The sequence below is a fragment of the Pholis gunnellus genome (genome assembly GCF_910591455.1).
Source record: "Pholis gunnellus genome assembly, chromosome: 21".
NCBI classification, from domain to species: Eukaryota; Metazoa; Chordata; class Actinopteri; order Perciformes; family Pholidae; genus Pholis; species Pholis gunnellus.
In genome coordinates, this window is record NC_136548.1 from 14950022 (window position 1) to 14971201 (window position 21180).

The 21180-nt window shown below is 37.9% G+C and overlaps 3 protein-coding genes across 3 annotated transcripts in view; 2 read left to right on the forward strand and 1 right to left on the reverse strand.

Annotated features, from left to right (window-relative positions):
- Positions 1–1608: 1608 nt before the first annotated feature.
- On the reverse strand, positions 1609–8699 carry LOC306713282 (5-hydroxytryptamine receptor 3A-like; the record flags this gene model as incomplete). Its single annotated transcript, XM_079182935.1, has 11 exons — positions 1609–1919; positions 2129–2202; positions 2284–2454; positions 2575–2785; positions 3904–4061; positions 4259–4428; positions 5685–5689; positions 5807–5851; positions 7777–7925; positions 8042–8143; positions 8663–8699. 11 exons carry the CDS (start codon positions 8697–8699, stop codon positions 1647–1649), a joined length of 1395 nt encoding a protein of 464 aa, XP_079039061.1. The 3' UTR covers positions 1609–1646.
- A 4182-nt stretch (positions 8700–12881) lies between these two features.
- On the forward strand, positions 12882–18084 carry LOC306713368 (neuronal acetylcholine receptor subunit alpha-4-like). The gene is made up of 6 exons (XM_079183036.1): positions 12882–12967; positions 13486–13566; positions 13995–14096; positions 14184–14344; positions 17546–17590; positions 17699–18084. The coding sequence occupies exons 1-6, from the start codon at positions 12928–12930 to the stop codon at positions 17804–17806; spliced, it is 537 nt and encodes a 178-aa protein (XP_079039162.1). The 5' UTR covers positions 12882–12927; the 3' UTR covers positions 17807–18084.
- Positions 18085–18574: 490 nt separating this feature from the next.
- The window catches only part of LOC306713551 (5-hydroxytryptamine receptor 3A-like), a 4820-nt gene continuing 2214 nt past the window's right edge, over positions 18575–21180 (forward strand). The window contains exons 1-2 of the mRNA XM_079183289.1: positions 18575–19421; positions 19616–19773. Of these exons, the coding sequence (XP_079039415.1) occupies positions 19328–19421; positions 19616–19773 (252 nt within the window). The 5' untranslated portion in view covers positions 18575–19327. The remainder of the gene's footprint in view (positions 19422–19615; positions 19774–21180) is intronic.

Sequence of the window (21180 nt, forward strand, 5' to 3'; positions counted from 1 at the left end):
TATTTCGTTGTGAATCTATTTAGTTTAGTTTAAGAGATAACTTTTCTTTAGTTGAAAGTGTATTTACTACTTTATCCTGCAGACGTGTGGTCCCGTCATTTATATCATTGATGAAGAAAACATCACTGCAGAGGCCAGTTTAATGCATTGCCTTTGAATATGGTTGTATAAAATGTGTAGTGAGTAATCCACGTTCACACTCTCAGAAACTATGAAAAAGTAGGGCCGAAGTAGTTTTGTGGGCTGAAATAAATAAATAACAATAACCTTGATGTGTTTTTAAATTATTAAAGACTCTTCCCATCCACTGGAGGTTTAAAATCAGCATTTAAAAAGGTTGATATAATTGTATAAATGAAGGTTGCAGCTGTGTCTGGTGATGTGATTCGCAAAATCTTGTGTGCACTACGAACAGAGACAGATGTAATCTCACTTCATCCAATCAGGACAATCGATTGAAGGAGATTAAACTTTTCTGCCTCCAGTTCAATCCTTCACTTTGTCGACAGTCTTAATCACAGACTCACTGACCTCACTGATGGCATATCTTTTACACTGTAACATTTCACATTATCCTACTCTCCGCTGAGACAAACAGATCTGTCTCGTGCTGTTTCAGTCTACTTTCACCTCACAGCTCATCTGTCACTCAGACTGTAAACCAATCACGTCCGTCCTCACCAGCCTGATATCCTCTATGTCATGAACACATCATCAGGAAGGACACTCTGGTGTTATTCCAGTGGATGCAATAACAAGAGGAGACAAAAACACTTAGACACTCATCACTCAGGTTTACATGTTTCAATGTTTCACCACATTGAATTATTGAATTTTTCTTCAGAAGCTGTGGAATCTTACAAATGCCCCGAGGAGCACTAAATGTAGCAGAGGGACCTGATTACTTCATAGATTACCTGTCTCATGTACAATCAGGATATTCTGACAGTTTGAGCAAATATGAGGAAAAATATATATTTTGAGTTTCAAGTTGTTCAATATTTTGGTTTATGACCAAATACCTGCTCAACATCAGCATCTGAGAGCATGTTGGACGTTAGCTCCTCCTCCCTCTCCTCTCCTGCCACCTCCTCTCACATTCAGCCACTCCCTCCTGCAGCAACCACCTTTCCCTCCAGTCATGGAAGACATAAAGACTTTATTGAAGATGTAGATATAGATAACTCCATAAATAAGACAATATTACATTTCTCAAACCATAAAAGATTAAACACATTTACATGTCTTCAAATAATTGGACACTTGTTATATAGTATGCATGCTGAGTATAATGGATGAACGAACTAGAATCCTTAAATAAACAGTGGGCATTGACTAGATCAGAAGAGGTTACTCCTCCTCTGTTTGTAAGAGGCAAGAAAAAATCAAAATACATCAAAAAAAGTAGTTGGTTGAAATGAACCATTACCAAATCCCAGTATAATCCACAAAAAAAATCCATTCTTCCAACATTTTAATGTAATATTTGACATGCAAATCTTTGATTGGCCAAAACACGTATACGGTACATCATACAGTAGAATATCAGAAAAGAAATTATTACATGCAAATTGTGAGCCGACACACGGCAGGACAAGGTGGAGGGGGGGTGAGGACGAGAGTTCTGTAATTTATCGATACCATGTTCACGTACTTTCTGTAGAATTATTAGAACTGTTCGTCAAAGGTTCTGGTTCGTTCCATCGTATAAAGAGAACACTCAAAAACACAATGACAAATGTGACATAAGAAAAGAAGAAAACTATGTTGACTATTTTAGCCACTCTGGTCCAGTAGCCGGGCTTCCCTTTTTTCTTCGTGCTGTTGAGAACCTGAGTCAGTGTTTTCTCCATCTCCTTCAGCTCATCTGAGATCTTCTCCAAAGCATTGAACTCCTCAGTCGGTTGGCTGCTGTTGTCCTGCAGAAGTGGTTTAGTAGATTGGTAATAATGAGATTATGAACCATAAAAGATTGCAAACTGCTACATTTGATATTCTGTTTTTCTGTCCACTGTGATGCGATTAAAAGGTTTGGTTCATCCAAATGAGTCCTTCTACAGTTTTTATACTTTTCATCTTTTAGGTGATTTAGGTGAACCAACCTTTTAAAATGCAACACAATCCTCACCTCTTTGGACAGTTGTTCAGACGGAGTTTCATCAACAGACACATTGCAGACAGAAGGAGTCTTGTTCTCCAACTCTGAAAGAATACGTTTGATTCAATGACAGAAGAGAATGTAGATTTGAAGCAGAAGTTTGTAGAATTTATGCTTAATCTCACCTGTACAATGGTTATCTTTGCCAACTTTGTCTCCACAGTCCTCACTCAGGCTTTGGTCTTCATCTGCCTTACTGGCTTGGGATGCAGAGTCTTTCTCCAACAGACGCATCACCACAATTGTCTCCAGGAGGCTCACCATCATCAAACCAAAAATCCCAATGCAGTAGATGGCTAACGAGAGAAGGCAGCATCATTAATGTGGACAAATAACCACACATGCATCAGTACATGTGCTGTTCCTGCTCTTGTGAAGTGTAGGTCAATTAAAGGCAAGACTCTGACCTTCCTTACCTATAAGAGGAATCCTGTCTGAAGAGGCAGGCAGAATTTCATTGAGAATAAGCTGCATCACAGTGACGGCAAGCAGCACAGTGACCTTGAAGCTGAGCTTCTCGCCCCCAGTGTCTGAGATCAGGAAGGAGGACAAGTCCAGACACAAGAAGAAGAGGATCGGTACCAAGAAGTTGGCGACGTAGAGGGCAGAACGTCTCTTCATGGTGATCTGTGAAATGATGTTCAGAGGTCAGTCAATGTTTACATTCGTCAAAGGCTAAACCCAATCAAATACAGGTACAACAAGGTAATCTGACCCAACCTGCCCATGTCTTCAACAGTGGAGCAAAAAGCACTCAAGTTGTTTATAGGTAAAAGTAGTAATGAAATAAGAAGAGTGGAATAATTCATTCAGACTTCTGCTCAAGAAAACAAACAGGGAAATATACTTAAGTACCCAAAGTAAAAGTACTCATTGGGAAGATGAGCAGAGTCTCTGGAAACCATGAATCTTTAGATCTATGAATTATCAATCAATTCAATCAAGTAAGGGAGGAAATAAAGAACAAAAAGTAGAAAAAAAGACAAATACAGGTAAAAGACAGGATTAAAAGAAGGAAAAAATTAAAGAAATGGGACGGATGAAAGTAAACAAAGAAAGAAGACATTTCATTTCAGAGTTTTTAGAGATCTCTTGATCAACTTTCTTGGCGGCACTAAAACTAGAGCTCCAATAGTTGTTTATTTTCTTGATTTTTAAATAGGCCTTTTGACCCTGGGAGTTGTGTTATCAGTGGCAATATCTCCTGGTAGGGTCGCCTAAGTGAAATCAGTAGCAGGTGAGAGGTCTGAAATGTGTTTGTAAAAAAACGTAAAAATCAGCGACTTTGAGAAAGAGCTACCTCACCTGGAAGCGGACACCACGGCTCTCTAGGAGGGGAGTTGGGCTCAGCCTGAAGATGTGACATTGTGCTGCTGCCTTTTTGGAGCACTACCTGCAAGGCTGGATGTCAGGTGTACTGAAGATCTACGTTAGGGCCTGACTGTTGTATGGGCTTATGCACCAAACAGCTGTTTGGATTATCCAGGCTTCTTTGAGTCACTGGGTGGGATCCTGGAGAGGGTGCTATCTGAATCAAAACTTACTTCGTCTTCTATTTATCTATCACTCACTTTTTTTGTTTAGTTTTCCTATATTTTGGTCTTGACAAAGATTTAATAATATATCTGTTCTCTACATTTTCCACATATCATTTCCAATTTTCTTTATGCTTAAATGATAGTGAGGCGGCCGTAGAACATTTACTTTCCACTTCTGTGTGTGTGTCTGTATCCAGAGATACTTACCGTGTAAACCACCACGTTTTGATCGTAGCCAAAATTGTCAACAGTTTCTTTGCTGATGGTCATGTTGGTGAACAGCCACTCGGACTGGGTCATTTTCTGGAGAGACCACTCAATGTTCCATCGGGTGCCATCAAAAGTATTAAGCCGTAGAGCGCTATCTGATTTGGGAGATGAAAAACAACAACTGTAAGGTTTCCTTGCATATTAACAAAGGATTGTATCATATGTGTGTTCAGGTGACAATAAACTGTAAAAGTCATTAAAGCACACACATTCAAACTCAAACAGACATAAGAACACATAAACAATGCAGAGGAATGAATACAACTTTGAACACAACAGGTTAAGGGCTCACCAGAGTGTACGATGGACTTGAAAGACAGTTTGCATTTCTGAACGTCGAAGGGAAATTTGTAAACCTCCATCGCGCAGGTGCTGACCACCACCATGTTTTTCCTGAGAAAGACCTCTCCGTCATAGTCAAGGGGGAGATAAGGACTCTCAACCACCTTATTACTCTCTATCCTGAATGAGAACAAACACAAATTCTTTTAGTTGAATTTCACATAATGTGTTATCTATAACACTATACAATATAACAAGTATGAACCACCAAACCATGTAAATGCAATATCATTGGTTCAACACTGCCTGGAGACATTTGTTGCATGTTATAACGGACAAAGTCCAAATGTCACCCATTGTTTCTTTTGACATAGAAAACACCATCTACACATGTATAATCATATCACATGTCTGCTTGTTCCCACATTTGTACAATGAAGCTCACACTGGTTAAAATATTTGGCAACACTTCACAATATAGCTTGCAAATTACTATGTAAATATTCTGTGCACAAGGGGAACCAATTCAATACTGGACATACTGGTAGGAAAGGGAAGACAGAAAGTAAAGGAGTAACAAGTTTGAAATTAGGAAGGACCTTGAAATAAATTACAATCTAAATACTGTTTAAAGCGAAACTAGTAGATGAAAACTTAAATTTATAAGAAACAAAATAGCTCAATTCAATACACTCAGGGGGTTTGCTTCTGCCGTCTTGGTCGGTCTGGTATGACCGGTACAGTATCTTATGGTGGCTAATGTTGATATAATGTCTAGGTTTATGACTCTTCTGTACTTGTACTACTGTTACAATAGGCTTCAACATTGAACATGTTTTACTTGTAGTCACACTACATTCCCTCATAACATACTTGGTTAGTTATGGTATAATTAATGAAAGAAGGGGAACGTTAGTGGCGACAAACAAATTTCAATTCCAAACCACCTGAAGAGACAAAGAGACGCTACCTGGTTTCACAGTACATATTGTGCTGCAGCTAACGTCAAAAGAAAACCTCAGTAGCTCCACTAAAAAAAATACTTTTTATTCTTAGCTCTCAAACTAAATCAAGATCACTGAACACAATGATATTCAACATAACAATAACTTTACCTATGTAATAAATAATGTCACTAATGTTATGTTGTTAATGCAATATTGTACTTATATACAGTGTTTATATAGGGCTATTCACCAATTAAAATACCATACATTTATACACTAAATATTATTGTAAATAAATGAAACATGTTTTCGCATCTAAATAGGTGTGATTTCAAAACAGTGATTTATATATGTGGATTTGTGAGGATAAACATTCAAACTTACATCTCTTCAATAGTTATATCTGGCGTCCACAATACACTCGCAGGAGGAAAAATCTTAGAAATATTACAGAAATCATCAAGATCCCAAGAAATGCTACGATCGTACCACCTCTACAGAGGAAAACAAGGGAAAGTGCATTGAAACAAAAGACATTTGAGTTTCCCAAAAAAGTGAGAGGTGGGAATTAATTCAATCAAAATGTGTTTTCTTTGTCCGAGAGAACTCACCATATAAACCCAAATGTAGGAAATAAATTTCTGGTCCTTCTCGTTCTGCGAGAAAACAAATATGTGTTAAAAGGTTTTCAGCCAGACATCCTGACAACTGTCATAAAACTCAGCACAGATTCAGTGGTAATCTCCATGCACACCTTCTATTTTGCTTAATCTATGTGCAGCGCCGCAACGTGCAAAAGTGCTGGATTGAGGTGAATATAGATCAGCGGATGTGGTGATTATTAAATTAATTTTAATAAACAACAATGAATAGTTAAAACACAGTATATATGCACATTAACTCGTCGTCGTCGTCCCCCTTCACGGATGTCCTCCTCCTCTACCTGCCGATGCATCCACCAATGCCAGGTTCCCAGCCATAGTATAGTTTTCGTGCGCAGAGGATTAAGTGGTGAAATCAGGATGACGTCATAGCAAGCCATACATAGATATGCCTTAGATATGATAACATTTATTTTTGGGTTTAAATGAGTCTAGTTGGCGTTGCCTGCATATATGCAGGTTTAAGGGATAATAGTTATATCTAAAAGAACAATATGATACATTTCCACTACAGTCACGGTTTCTCACGCCAATAGGCTGAAGAGACTAGTAAACCTATAAGTGAGGAAGAGGCAGCAGCATAGGGCTTTATGAAGCTCTAGCATAAGCTCAGTCGGGAAGACTATACTCTTGCATGCTTAAGCCTGTATTTTTTCAATTCAATTGTAGTTCAGAAACATCATGGATTGCAACATCCAGTCCTACTAATCAATATGAATTTTATCGACTAACTTTGTTTGGACATTCTTCAACTGCATTTGGATCTTCTACAAATCAGCATGACAACAGACAATCAGGCTACTAAATGGTTGACAGCAACCATGGTTTTTAAATAATATCTTGGACCCAAACGCAGCAACGGGATCTGTTCAAAGATTTTACAGAGAAGATGAAAAAACGTACAGGATCACAAGGCAAGCACTGGTCAAAACCAGTAAAGGGGAGATGTTTAGCCCAGCATTTGTATCTCACTGCCATCTTTGTGTGAGTGTGTGTATGAATGTGTGAATGAGAAGCAAAAATTGTAAAGCACTTTGGAAAAAAGCACTTTATAAATGTGGGAGAAAAATGTATTTGTGTCTTTGAAATATATTTGTGTAAAATCAATAATATCCATAATTTGAAATGTGTTCATGTATATTGACATTGATACCGTGATATTGGCCTGTATCATTTGTTATTCACATCACTGAGGCAGTCCCTTTTTCACACGCAGGTAATGCAAAGTTGATTAGGAAGAGACAGGGCAGAATGGAGGTATAAAGTAATATACAGTGCTATTGTGAAGTTAGTTAAATGTAGACAGCTCGGTTTACTTGTACTCTGTGTGATGCAAATAAATCTGTGTGAACTGAAGAAGATCCAAACTCTCTTGTGTTCTGTGGGTGTTCGTTACTGAGTTCCTAATAGTGAGATCCTGTTGTTTCTCACCACGAGTCAGATAGATAACAGTTATTGAGCCAGCCGTAAAGTATTACATTTCAACAAAAGTCATAAAGTCAAAGGAGCTGATCATCGACAACGGAAAAAAAGAACAAAATGCAGTTCATTCACTAATTTGTTGAAAATTGTATGAAATAGAAATATTTGTGGGCAAAACCCCCCCAAAAATGTGAGAGAGTGAATGAGATAATAAATTAATAAATAAGATAACTTAAAGCTCTAACCTCTTACAATGTTTAGAATGGCATAGAGCAGAATGTCCAGGATTGATGCGTACTAATGTGAGGTAAAATTATAAAGTTCTTCATAAATTGCCACGTTGATGCTTAAAACACAGAAAAATAATCACTTGATCGTTGGCCTGTGGATTAACTTTCCAGTAGATACAATTAGGTTTTGTAATATCCTGATATGTCACAGACAAACAGAATTGGAACTATTATAACTTCAACAAGAAATCATAAGCAACCACTTACCACATCTAGAATGGCATAGAGCAGTACATCCAGGTTTATTTCCAAAGGCCATGAATCATTACCAGGCCGGATCGTAGACTTGTCTTTGGTCAGGTTCAAGTGCTCATAAATAGCCCGATGGGAGCACTCATAGTTGGAGGATTCCCCATCTACAGCGAAAACATCATGATATATTTCTCATGACATACAGTATATGAGAAAGTTTAGTCTTAATAGTAAAGAAACCAGGAAATGTAATGTTCTTAATTTTTTCTTTAAATTATACCTTCAGATCGTTTATTTGTGTCAGCCATGTCTGTACCATTCACATCGTCCTCATGGTTCATCTGAAGATTTGGATGTTCTGAGGAATTGTTGGTACTTCCATCTGACAAAAAACCAAAAAAAATGGACAGGTTCTACCATGATTCAATTGCAGAAGTTTAAATTAACATTTAACAAATACTCTCAGAACACAATAACCTTTTGTGTTGTTAGATTGCCTTTGCTAAAAGGTTTTGACTTATTTTTCCTTTGAATAAATATGATCAGTAAACCAAAAGTGATGAATAAATATTTTCCCACTGAGCTCTGGTGGGTTTTCAGATATAAGTCTCTGAGATGTTTACTTCTACCCTAAAAAAATGGAGCGGAGTGGGATTTTGTTAGTGGAGCTCACAGCCCTGTAAAACTACAATTAAACATTTTAACAGCAATGTTCAATAACAGTGTCCCTGTTATGCTGAATTATCCACTTACCACACTGAAAGGTTTTAGGAAATAGATGTTGCTTATAGTATTATTATTTTTAGTATTTTTATTAATTCTGTATCATAAACAAAAGTGTATTGGGGTGGCAAAATATGTTTCCCACCTGCATCCATCATACAGAAATGTTACATCTTACCTGTGACGAGGAGCAGAAAGAAGAAACCTGCAAGCATCATGACTGTGAGAGATCTGCTCAGTTGATGAGCCTCCCTGTCCTCTGTGTTGTCTGGTAATGTTTAATGCAGTAATAATAACCCCTCCTTTTATTGGAAGAGGGACAGGAACATTTGAAGGCCAACCCTTTTCTTTTGTATTTTTTCATCTCAGTCTAATAATAGCAAAACACCTCATGCAATAAAAGCTCCCAGGAACTGAAAACATCATCCACATTAGGCCGTCTGTTGAACGAATGAAGTTCATTGTAGGTGTTTTGTCTGAATGAAATCTTATGTCATGTATAAACTAACAAACTAACTAGTTTATATTTATCTACAACAAATCTACAACTAATCTCAGGTGTGACTGGTTACTCTCCCATCTCTTCATAACATTTTTACTCTTTTACCACCAAACATTGTGCTCCTCAAAATCACTACTTGTGATACATGGTAGAGGGACGCTCCAGAAAAATGCAACCATACCATGGGTTCATTTACCCATGAGCGATTGGTACATAGAGCTGTAATAAATTCTGAATTCTTTGTTTTGTGGTAATTAAAGAAACAAGCGTCTCTGTGATGCTGTACTTAAGCACAGCGATGCTTTTTAGCTGAATGCTAACATGATTATGCCAACATGCTCACGACGACATTACTAACATGCTTTGTACAAAATTGAAAATGTAAAATTCAGCGGTGTGACTGAGTTTGTTACTTTAGGTGCTTTTCGACTCAAACATCCATCATGAGACAGCGATCACTCCCACAGTAGACATTACAGCTTAGAACATTAAGTAAAGTAAAATCACATACACTGTAATAAACATAAAGAGATTAAATGAAAAAAATGTTTAAGTAGAACAGAAATGACTTCCTACCAATAGGTGGCTCTCACAAGCCACCAAAAAGACGAATGTGTGTGTTTGTTTAAGGAGACTTTGTTCTTTATTTGTACGATACAATGAGTCAAATATACGTTTTCAAAGTCCAGATTGTACATACAACAGATCACAGAACTGCTCCATACAATAAATAATGTATGTGTGACATAATGTAGGCTGAAGCAAACGGCATTAACTACATCGTACTGCATTTCCTCAAAGGAAAACAGAGTGATCTTTAACTGTCCTGCAATCATTTCGACAACCTGTAATACATAAGATTGTGCATATTGCATGCTGGACACATGCAAATACCAAATATTATATTAGTGTACTAAAATTTTACAACACAAACAGAGCTATCCATACTGTGTATATGTATTAAATGTTGATGTAACACGCAGTTAAACATGCAAACATTACTTGCAAAATACTGAACCACCAAGTACACATTTCTTCATCAGCTTTGCCAAAACAAGTGTGTGGAAAACAAGGCTTTTATAAGTGAACATCTTCCAGCAGAGCAAGATGTGGTAAAATAAAAACACCATCAGAACCAGCAGTTAGGATAGGTCGGTGTTTGTTGTGTAAAAGTTACAGACAGTGTTGTTGACAATAATGCAACTGAATGCAATGAAAGCATTACCAATGTTGTCATTAGACTTTATGTTTGCAATGATTAGGTCATTTAAAATAATTTATATTTGTAAAACATTAAATCTACTCTAAAATGTCACCAAGCTTCAGTTGTACAAACAGACAACAGGTAGGGTGAGTCCATATAAAAAAAACAGAAAAGTTTCCCATGTTAAAATACAGTATGTTGGGGAAGTGATGCGTTGAAGTTTCACTCTTCTGTCAAAGAATAAAACATTTTCCGATTGTTTTACTGCGGTTTCTTTAAAAACCTCAGCTTAACACATCCACATCTCCTCACGAACCTGCAGGAAGGTGCTGGATTTTGAATGAATGCAGCCACTTCATCCTACCGTTGCCTGTCTGCTCTCTCTTTGTCCGGGACTTCGCTCCGTCGCTGACACAGTCAGATGGACTCTCTAATAAGTCGTCGTATTCGCTGAGCTGTGCCCAGTTTTGAGCAATCCAATCACATCTTAATTTGATTTAAATCCAAGGAACAAGTTCCAGAAACACTTCTGTAAGATATTTTATTGAGTTTTCATTTAGCAAAATGCTGTGAGTGAATTAGAGTTCCCTCTGGTAAACGTCATGTGGTGTGCATGTCTAGCTTTTATTGTGAAAAGTAAGAATGAAAGGAGTGGATCTGGTATGCGCTACCTTTGACAAAGTTGAAAGGATTCATTAATTTTGCCCTCTGGGTTCAGATGAAGCAGCCTCTGTGTTGTTGTACATTATGATGTTTTATATGTCTGTTCCACACAAAGTGTTTGGTCGATTTCTTTATTTGCAGAGTGAAAAACCAACCTCTTGAAAACAAAATAAACATCCATCGCTCCTAAATTTACTTTTAAATTACTGCAGATGTGGAACAATGAACACAGCACATGGGACCTCGCTTAGTTTTGTGGAATCACTCAGTTTTCAGTTTCTAGAGAAATGCTCTGGAATCAGACCTCTTCATTTATGAGATGTGATTCTGCAGTTTGTTAAAACTATGCAAACGCAAATCTGATTTTAAAGTTAAGAGACTGTATTTAAAGAGCTAGTTATCTTAGCTTAGCAAAAGGACTGAACACTTGGGGATACAGTTGGCCTGGCTCTGTCTGAAGCAAAACTAAATCCACCTACCAGCAGCTCATTTACATGTTATATATCGTTTGTTTATTTTGTGAGTATAAAGAAAACGAGCTGTGGCTTTACGGCTGGTGTCGTGCCAGACTACTTCTTGGCTAGGAGCGGTAGAGTTTCCCGAGCTAGCTATCCAACATTAATTAAATAACTTGATATGTACTGATGCTACATGCCTTGTATTTGTTTAGAAGATTAATAACTTCAATGTGTGCTCACTTTTTTTAAAGTACACACAACAGTCTTTATACTATTGTTAAGAGAAATAATAAGCAAACAATATCCTGAGGTGGTGACAGGAGGAGCTCCATCATCTATTCATTCAGTTCATGATTACTGTGAAATAGCGTGTCACTTGAACGTTCTGCAAACATAACATGAAAAGATTTTGTGTTTGTTCATGTCTCAGGATACAAAAGGATTAATCCCGTCAGAATCTGTTCATGTCCTCCCAAGGTACGATCACTTCTGGACTCATCCTCAGTCTTTATTTATTGTGTATTGTAGAATACTATTTAAATAGTTTTTTAAAAAGCACAATTTAACAGAACATTAAATACTGTCACATTATGACTTACAAATTTGTGCTCGGGGGTTACTTCAATTTGTGATCTCGAATTGCAGTTGTACAAATTAACTGTAAACTGTAAACTAACAATTTTGTTACACAATTTTTTCCACAGTACTTAATTCATGCTCTTTTGTTAATCTCTGGTCTCTTAAGTTTTACGCACAAATTGATAACATAATTTAAACGATATAGTCAGTTTTGTGAATTTCATAATTCGTTAAAAAGTATTGTGTTCTCAAATTATTAATTTTGTGCTCTGGAATTTTAAATTCATGCTCACGCATTGTGTCAACTTTGTCTCTCGAATATTAAATCCAGTGCACAAATGAAGATTGTAATGTAAACAATATTGACCGTTTTACGATGGACACCAGATGGACACTGTGGGTTTAAACCTGTCGTTGGCCGCGTATCTGACACAGCAGTTGTCCTTCTCGAGATGCAAAGAACACACAGATTCCTTGATTTGTAGTTGGATGATGCTTCTACAGCGCTACCTATTGGCCAAGTGGCACACCATTTGTCATCATATCTACACATTTCCCCAAATGCTGTTGCAATAGCACAACACGTTCAGGAGATATGACATTTTTTGTAATATAAACCCTGACTTTAGCAAACTTTGAGTGACGGCTATAGCCAAACTGTATGGAACATACAGCGAAAAAAACGCATCACTTCCCCAACATACTGTATTTCAACATTGGAAACTCACCCTACCTGTTGTCTGTTTCTACAACTGAAGCTTGGTGACATTTTAGAGTAGAATTAATGTTTTACATTAAACTTCGTTCGTCGACAGGCGGCTAAATGTGGAGGATGTTTGCTTTTCCTGGGAGCTTTTATTGCATGAGGTGTGTTGCTATTATTAGACTGAGATAAAAAAATACAAAAACAAAGGGTTGGCCTTAAAATGTTCCCGTCCCTCCTCCAATAAAAGGAGGGGGTATTATTACTGCATTAAACATTTCCAGACAACACAGAGGACAGGGAGGCTCATCAACTGAGCAGATCTCTCACAGTCATGATGCTTGCAGGTTTCTTCTTTCTGCTCCTCGTCACAGGTAAGATGTAACATTTCTGTATGATGCAGGTGGGAAATATCTTTTGCCACCCCAATACACTTTTGTTTATGATACAGAATTAATAAAAATACTAAAAATAATAATACTATAAGCAACATCTATTTCCTAAAACTTTTCAGTGTGGTAAGTGGATAATTCAGCATAACAGGGACACTGTTATTGAACGTTGCTGTTAAAATGTTTAATTGTAGTTTTACAGGGCTGTGAGCTCCACTAACAAAATCCCACTCCGCTCCATTTTTTTAGGGTATAAGCAAACATCTTAGCGACTTATATCTGAAAACCCACCAGAGCTCAGTGGGAAAATATGTATTCATCACTTTCGGTTTACTGATCATATTATTTATTCAAAGGAAAAATATGTCAAAACCTTTTAGCAAAGGCAATCTAACAACACAAAAGTTTCTTGTGTTCTGAGAGAGGTTTTGTTCAATGTTAACAATTTAAACTTCTGCAATTGAATCATGGTAGAACCTGTACACCTTTCTTTTTGTCAGATGGAAGTACCAACAATTCCTCAGAACATCTGGACGATGTGAATGGTACAGACATGGTTGACACAAATCAAGGATCTGAAGGTATAATTTACAGAAAAATGTAAGAATACATACGATACAGAGAGCAGAGGATAATTGTATATTGTATCAAGTCTGACTTTTACATTTTCTTTTTTAAACTTTTTTTTTTTTTTGCTGGTGGATTCGCGGGCCACATTAAATGGCGTGGCGGGCCGGGTGTTTGACACCCCTGACTTAGAGTGTAATTTATTTGGAGGTGCTTCCTAATTTCAAACGTGTTACCCCTTTACTTTCTGTCTTCTCTTTCCTACCAGTAGCTGTCCGGTATTGAATTGGTTCCCCATGTGCACAGAATATTTACATAGTAATTTGCAAGCTATATTGTGAAAAGATTCTTTTGTTCTGAGAGACTTTTTGTTAAATGTTAACAATTTAAACTTCTGGAACTGAATCAGGGTAGAACCTGTACGCTTTTTTTTTTTTGTCAGATGGAAGTGCCAACAATTCCTCAGAACATCCAAATCTTCAAATGACCCATGAGGACGATGTGAATGGTACGGACGTGGCTGACACAAATCAACGCTCTGAAGGTATAATTTAAAGAAAAATTTAAGAACATTTGATTTCTTTACTATATTACTAAACTTTCTCATAGAGAATATGTCATGATGTTTTAGCTGTAGATGGGAAATCCTCCAACAATGAGTGCTCCCATCGGGCTATTTATAAGAGCTTGAAGCTGACCAAAAACAGTGACAACACCATGGTCCGGCCTGGAAGAAATAAATCACCCTTGCAGATAAAGCTGGAGGTACTGCTCTATGCCATTCTAGATGTGGTAAGTTGTTGCTTATGATTACAAATGTAAATACAATTTCTTATTGAAGTTATATTAGTTCCAATTCTGTTTGTCTGTGACGTATCAGGATATTACAAAATCAAATTGTATCTACTGGAAAGTTAGTCCATAGGCCAATGATCAAGTAATTCTTTTTCTGTTTTAAGCATCAACATGTGGCAATTTATGAAGAACTTTATAATTTTGCCTCACATTAGAACGCATCATAACCCTGGACATTCTGCTCTATAACATTCAGAAGGTAGTAAGACGTTAGGGCTTTTAAGTTATTTATTACTTATTTATTTATAATTTAATTCACTCTCCCGGGGAGGATTTGTTCATTCGTTAGCAGGTAAGGAGATTTTTTGGTATTTTAAATATTTTTCAGAACCGTTTTTTTGCCCACTAATATTAGTATTTCTTACAGTTTTCCTAGAATTGGTTGCCAAATTAGTTAATGAACTGCATTTATACAGCGCTTTTTTCCACAGTGCTTTACAATTTTTGCTTCTGCTTCACACATTCATACTCGCACAAAGATGGCAGTGAGATGCAAACGCTGGGCTAACCATCTCCCCTTTATTGGTTTTGACCAGTGCTTGCCTTGATAAAATCTTTGAACAGATCCCGTTGCTGCGTTTGGGTCCAAGATATTCTTCAAAAACCATGGTTGCTGTCAGCCATTTAGTAGCCTGATTGTCTGTTATCATGCTGATTTTTGGCAGAAATGCAGTTTAAGCTGTGGTGGGCCATCAGGGCCAGCAAGGCCTTCTCTGCTGGCCGAAACAGAATCACAAAGTTATAGCTATTGTATAATGTAATATTTTTCTTAAATACACTACATGTATTGTAATTTATAAAAATATTTTCCCACTATCTTATTTTCTCATTGCACAGCTACTGTCTTCCTCAGTTGCTCTGCTTCCAGTGCAGCTTGTTTTAAGTAGAGCTTTTATCCAATCAGATTTCACCTCTTTGTCTCTAGGTAAGAAGAGAGGCCTGAAGCCTGCAGACTCACAAGTGAATCCCTTTGCAGTTTAAGTGAATTGGGACGATATTGTTGATTTTCATAGTCTTCAACCAATCAGATCTTTAGTTTGACATGTTGGGCATATTCTTTGACATGCCAAAGCCTGCTAGCTGGCCTACAACTACGTCAGCATTACGTGCAGCTCAGTTTCAGGTGCAGCTCTGCAGTGAGGTGCAGCGTGCGCTGTGATTGGTCAGTGGGCGAGCACGTGACTATTGTGAAACTTAACAGCAGAGGCTTAGTCGGAGTAGTGAGAGTTCAAATTGAAATATATAGAAGAAATTAGGAATTTTTTTGCTTTTTGCTTGGTGTAGATTTTCTTTTTGTTTTACCTAGCTTTGTTTTTTTTACCACTCAATGGCTGAAGGAGGGGGAGAAACGGATTTGTGAGTGGGGATTTAATTGGGATGAAACTCTTTGTCAACAAAAAAAGGAGGATGGAGTTTTCTTTAATTAAGTGAACAGCATTTGGTAAGTCAACTGCCTTAGCTTTTTTACATCTAATATCTGAATGGCCCCCGAGTGTATAGCAGAATGCATGTTGCTGCTATTGTTTTCCGTTAAGCTAGTTAGCGTAGCCTCCCAGAACACTTACGGAGCCCCAGCAGTTTTTTGTTGTGGTTTTTTTGTTCCGGTTCAGAGGTCACACCGACCGTTGTCTCCTACGTGAGCGCAGAAAACATTATATTTCCTACAATTTAAGCTTCTGCATTTTCCAAATGCAATAGTATTATTCAAATGTATTTTTCGGTTTGTAAGCCTCGTACCGAACGGTTTAATACGAATACGTATATTGTTACAGCCCTAGAAACAAATAATAACCGTAGCTGTGGCGCCATCATGAGGTTATAATGTGATGTTTCAGCTGCAGGACAGCAGTGAAGGCCCAGGTATAAAATGCACGGCCCGCCACTGACTTTAAGAATATCCAAACTAAGTCAGTCAATAAAATTAATATTGATTAGTAGGACTGGGTGTTGCAATCCATGACGTTTCTGAACTACAATTTAATTGAGTGGGGTTGTTCTTGGAGATGACCACTATGTGATGTTGCTACTATTCAGACAAATCTATAGTTATGTACCTTGACGTCCCTGGGTGTTTCAGCCTTTTATCACAAAAGACTCAACCGAGGCAGACCCACTGCAGCATGATTAGACCTGGGTGTGTGTCTTATGTTCACTTGTCAGCCCAGACAGTATTGCTTTGCCTTTAGGTCAGCATTAGTGATTGTGTTAGTGGAGGGGCGCGTAACAGCAGCATGAACGTACTGAAGGTAGAGAGACAATCAAATTTAAAAGAGACAGCAGCAAGATGATCAGCTAACGCTGTAATTGTGTCGCTGTGCTTTTGGATAGAAGAGACCAGCTGATCTAAACAACTGATATCATGATTGACAGCCCCAAACAATCACAGCAAGCAAATTATGAGTGAGCATAACCGAGAAGTGAATGGCAGATGTGCGAAAGAAATACGGGCTTAACCCATAAGGACCCACGTTGACACTGTTGTCACAGACACTTTAAATATCCTGGAAAGTTCCTTCTACAGTTGTATCCTTGATTTTAACTCTTAAAGTCCCTAAGGGACACATACTGAACATCCTGGTGAGGTCATGTGACAGTGAGTTAATTTGTTTTCCAATGACATCACTTCCAAAAAGGCTGCCTGGCTGGTAAGCACATTTGCCAGAACTCATTTCAAAAAGCTTGTTGTTCCTAAATGTAAGTTTCAACACATTTAACAATTCTAATGCTTTGATAACATGTCCTACATTACATCTAAACTGTTCTAACCATGTTCATCAAACTAATTTATGTTTAAAACGTTATGAAAATATCGTTGTGGTAGATGTGTCACATCGGGCATTTAAACTTATAATTGTCACAGAAAAAACAAATTGACATATTTGTCACAGTAAGAAACATATTAATGAGCAGCTCAATTGATCTAGCTTATTCAATTATGTTTTATTTAAATTGTTTTTGTTGAATTCAAAAACAGAGTATCTGACTGATCTGGAGGACCTGTTAAAAACTGTGTCTTCTGAAATCTGATGTTTGCAAACTTTTAGAAACTTGTATTACCACTGAATCTGTGCTGAGTTTTATGACAGTTGTCAGGATGTCTGGCTGAAAACCTTTTAACACATATTTGTTTTCTCGCAGAACGAGAAGGACCAGCAATTTATTTCCTACATTTGGATTTATTTGGTGAGTTCTCTCGGACAAATTTTGATTGAACTAATTCCCACCTCTCACTTTTTTGGGAAACTCAAATGTCTTTTGTTTCAATGCACTTTCCTTTGTTTTCCTCTGTAGAGGTGGTACGATCGTGACATTCGTTGGGACCCTGGCTGTGGTATTTCTAAGATTTATCCTCCTTCGAGTGTATTGTGGATGCCAGATATAACTATTGACGAGATGTAAGTTTGAATGTGCATACTCTCATACCCTCGCAAATCCACATATGCCCAAAACAGTAACTAGTGGTGGAGCATCATGTCGCTGTTTAGAAATCACACATACTTTGAATGTGTTTCATTTATTTACAATAATATTTATTGCATAAACGTATTGTATTTTAACTGTGTGAGTGAATTGGTGAAGAGTCCTAAATACACAGTATATAACTACAATAGTGCAATTGGTAACTTATTTATTACATTGTTCACTAACAAGGACCACGCCAATAACAGTATGAGTTTCAAGAGGTTTATTGCAGTAGGGTAGGGGTAGTGAGATGAAGGGTAGGGGTAGAGGCATGAAGTGATGTAGGGTAGAGGGATGAAGGGATGTAGGGTAGAGGGATGAAGGGATGTAGGGTAGAGGGATGAAGGGATGTAGGGTAGAGGGATGAAGGGATGTAGGGTAGAGGGATGAAGGGATGTAGGGTAGAGGGATGAAGGGATGTGGGGTAGAGGAATGTGGGGTAGGTGTAGAGGGATGAAGGGATGTAGGGTCGAGGGATGAAGGGTAGGGATGGAGAGATATAAGGAATGAGAAACGAGGAGGGTTGTAGAAAGGAGGTTATGCGAGCGATGGGAGACCGTTGGTGTCTAGCGGCTGCCAAGAACAGGGGGAGAGACTGTAGGTTGGGGGCCGTATCTTCGGAAGCTCTGGCGCTGCAGAGTCCCATGTTGTTCCTGTAATCCTGCAAGAGAGAGAGAGAGGGAGAGAGAGAAACAGGAGGACAAAAACAGGGTTGGGGGGAGGGATGTGAAGACAAGAGTCGAAGAGGAAGTGAACGGGTTCGTTGTGCTTAAGTACTCTGTGCAGAGGAAATGAGCTGCGTTCTGGGCGTTCGAACTAAGTTCATGAAACTCAATGTAAAGTTATGAAAGAAGCACTTATTGTCTTTTCAGCAAATTTATGTAACTTATAACTATCCTTTTCAGTCTTCTACCCCAAACATTAATATTGCACCAAATTTCAAAGTTTATTATCAGCTATACCTTTTCCATAATGTTGGATACGCTTTTCACAGATTTGTTTGTTTTATTCCCCAGGAATCACACAGTTTCCACTGTTTTAGTTACATTTTTTGGGGGAATTAATTATACCATAACTAACCAAGTGCCCCAGAATATTGGTTTTGCCACCTTGTTTTACCTTCACTTTGTGTTGGCCACCTGTCTGTTCACTGTCATTTAATATGCATGGGGGAAATGTAGTGTGAATGTAAGAAATAAAAAACCCTGAGTGTGTTGAATTGAGCTATTTTATTTCTAATGAATTTAAGTTTTCATCTGTAAAAAGAAGAATGTGTAATTTCTTCTTTTATAAGTTACTACTCTCTTGTTATATTGTATAGTATTAATAATAATACATTACGTGAAATTCAGTTAAAAGAATTTGTGTTTTTTCTCATTCAGGATAGAGAAGAATAAGGTTCTTGAGAGTCCTTATCTCCTCCTTGACTATGACGGAGAGGTCTTTCTTAAGACCAACATGGTGGTGGTCAGCACCTGCCCATTGGAAGTTTACAAATTTCCCTTCGACATTCAGAGCTGCAAACTGTCTTTCAAGTCCACCGTACACTCTTGTGAGCCCTTAACCTGTTGTGTTCAAAGTTGTATTAATTCCTCTGAATTGTTTATGTGTTCTTATGTCTGTTTGAGTTTGAATGTGTGTGCTTTAATGACTTTTTCAGTTTCTTGTCAACTGAACCCACAAACTATACAATCCTTTGTTAACATGCAAGGAAACCTTATATATTTTTTTTATCTCCCAACTCAGTTGAGGATATAGAGCTTATTTCTTATGATAACACCGAATGGAACATTGACTGGTCTCTCAGTAGGATGCCCCAGTCCGAGTGGCTGTTCACCAACATGAACATCAGCAGAGGAATTTCCAGCAATTTTGGCAGGAGTCAATCCGTGGTGGTTTACACTGTAAGTATCTCTGGATACAGACACACACACAGAGGTGGAAAGTAAATGTTCTACGGCCGCCTCACTATCGTATAAGCATAAAGAAAATTGGAAATGATATGTGGAAAATGTAGAGAACAGATAAATTAATAAATCTTTGTCAAGACCAAAGTTTAGGAAAAGTAAACAAAAAAGTGAGTGATAGATAAATAGAAGACAAAGTAAGTTTTGATTCAGATAGCACCCTCTCCAGGATCCCACCCAGTGACTCAAAGAAGCCTGGATAATCCAAACAGCTGTTTGGTGCATAAGCCCATACAACAGTCAGGCCCTAACGTAGATCTTCAGTACACCTGACATCCAGCCTTGCAGGTAGTGCTCCAAAAAGGCAGCAGCACAATGTCACATCTTCAGGCTGAGCCCAACTCCCCTCCTAGAGAGCCGTGGTGTGCGCTTCCAGGTGAGGTAGCTCTTTCTCAAAGTCGCTGATTCTTATGTTTTTGTATAAACACATTTCAGACCTCTCACCTGCTACTGATTTCACTTGGGTGACCCTACCAGGTATTGCCACTGATAACACAACTCCAAGGGTCAAAAGGCCTATTTCAAATTTTCAAAGAAAATTGATGAAGAGATCTCTAAAAACTGAACAATTAAAAGTCTTATTTCTTTCCTTCCTCTCTGCCTCACTTTTGTCTTTCTTTGTTTACCTTCATCCGTCCCATTTCTTTAATTTTTTCCTTCTTTTCATCCTGTCTTTTACCTGTATTTGTCTTATTTATTCCTTCTACTTTTAATTCTTTATTTCCTCCCTTTTTGCTTGAATTGATTGAAAATTCATAGTTCTAAAGATAGATGGTTTCCAGAGACTGCCCATCTTCCCAATGAGTACTTTTACTTTGGGTACTTAAGTATATTTCCCTGTTTGTTTTCTTGAGCAGAAATCTGAATGAATTTACCACTCTTCTTATTTCATTACTACTGATACGTGTGTACAAAACCACACTGTCTAAAATTTAATCTAAAAAAGTAATCCACAAAACTTGGAAAAACGAAGAAAAAGAAAATCTCTTAATCCAATGTCAAAGTTGTCCCAAAAAGTCCGGAGAAGAATAAATTCACAAAGGTCCAAAGTTCTCCTCGACTGATGCTGCTACTGCTGTCACTGCCGCTGCTTCTGTTACTACTACCCCTTTTCTGCTTAAAATCATGGTCTTTTATAGCATGCTGCACTACAAGGGGGGTCAAAAAGGGTGAAACCTCCCGTGTCTTACACACGATAGTCCTAGACTTTTCGGCTCCATACCCCCCTCTTCTTAAATGATCTCATCAATACCTGCGATCGACCCTCCTTCTCCTAAACTTTTTATGGCCCCTCTCCTTCTGCACTTTCACCCACTAACCTTTGTGGACCTCCGAACCTTAAGA

Coding starts and splice junctions, on each gene's coding strand:
- LOC306713368 (XM_079183036.1), top strand. CDS start 12,928: ATGATGCTTGCAGGTTTCTTCTTTCTGCTCCTCGTCACAG. Junction 14,097..14,183: donor CACAAATCAACGCTCTGAAG/GTATAATTTAAA, acceptor ATGATGTTTTAG/CTGTAGATGGGAAATCCTCC. Junction 17,591..17,698: donor CCTACATTTGGATTTATTTG/GTGAGTTCTCTC, acceptor TTTCCTCTGTAG/AGGTGGTACGATCGTGACAT.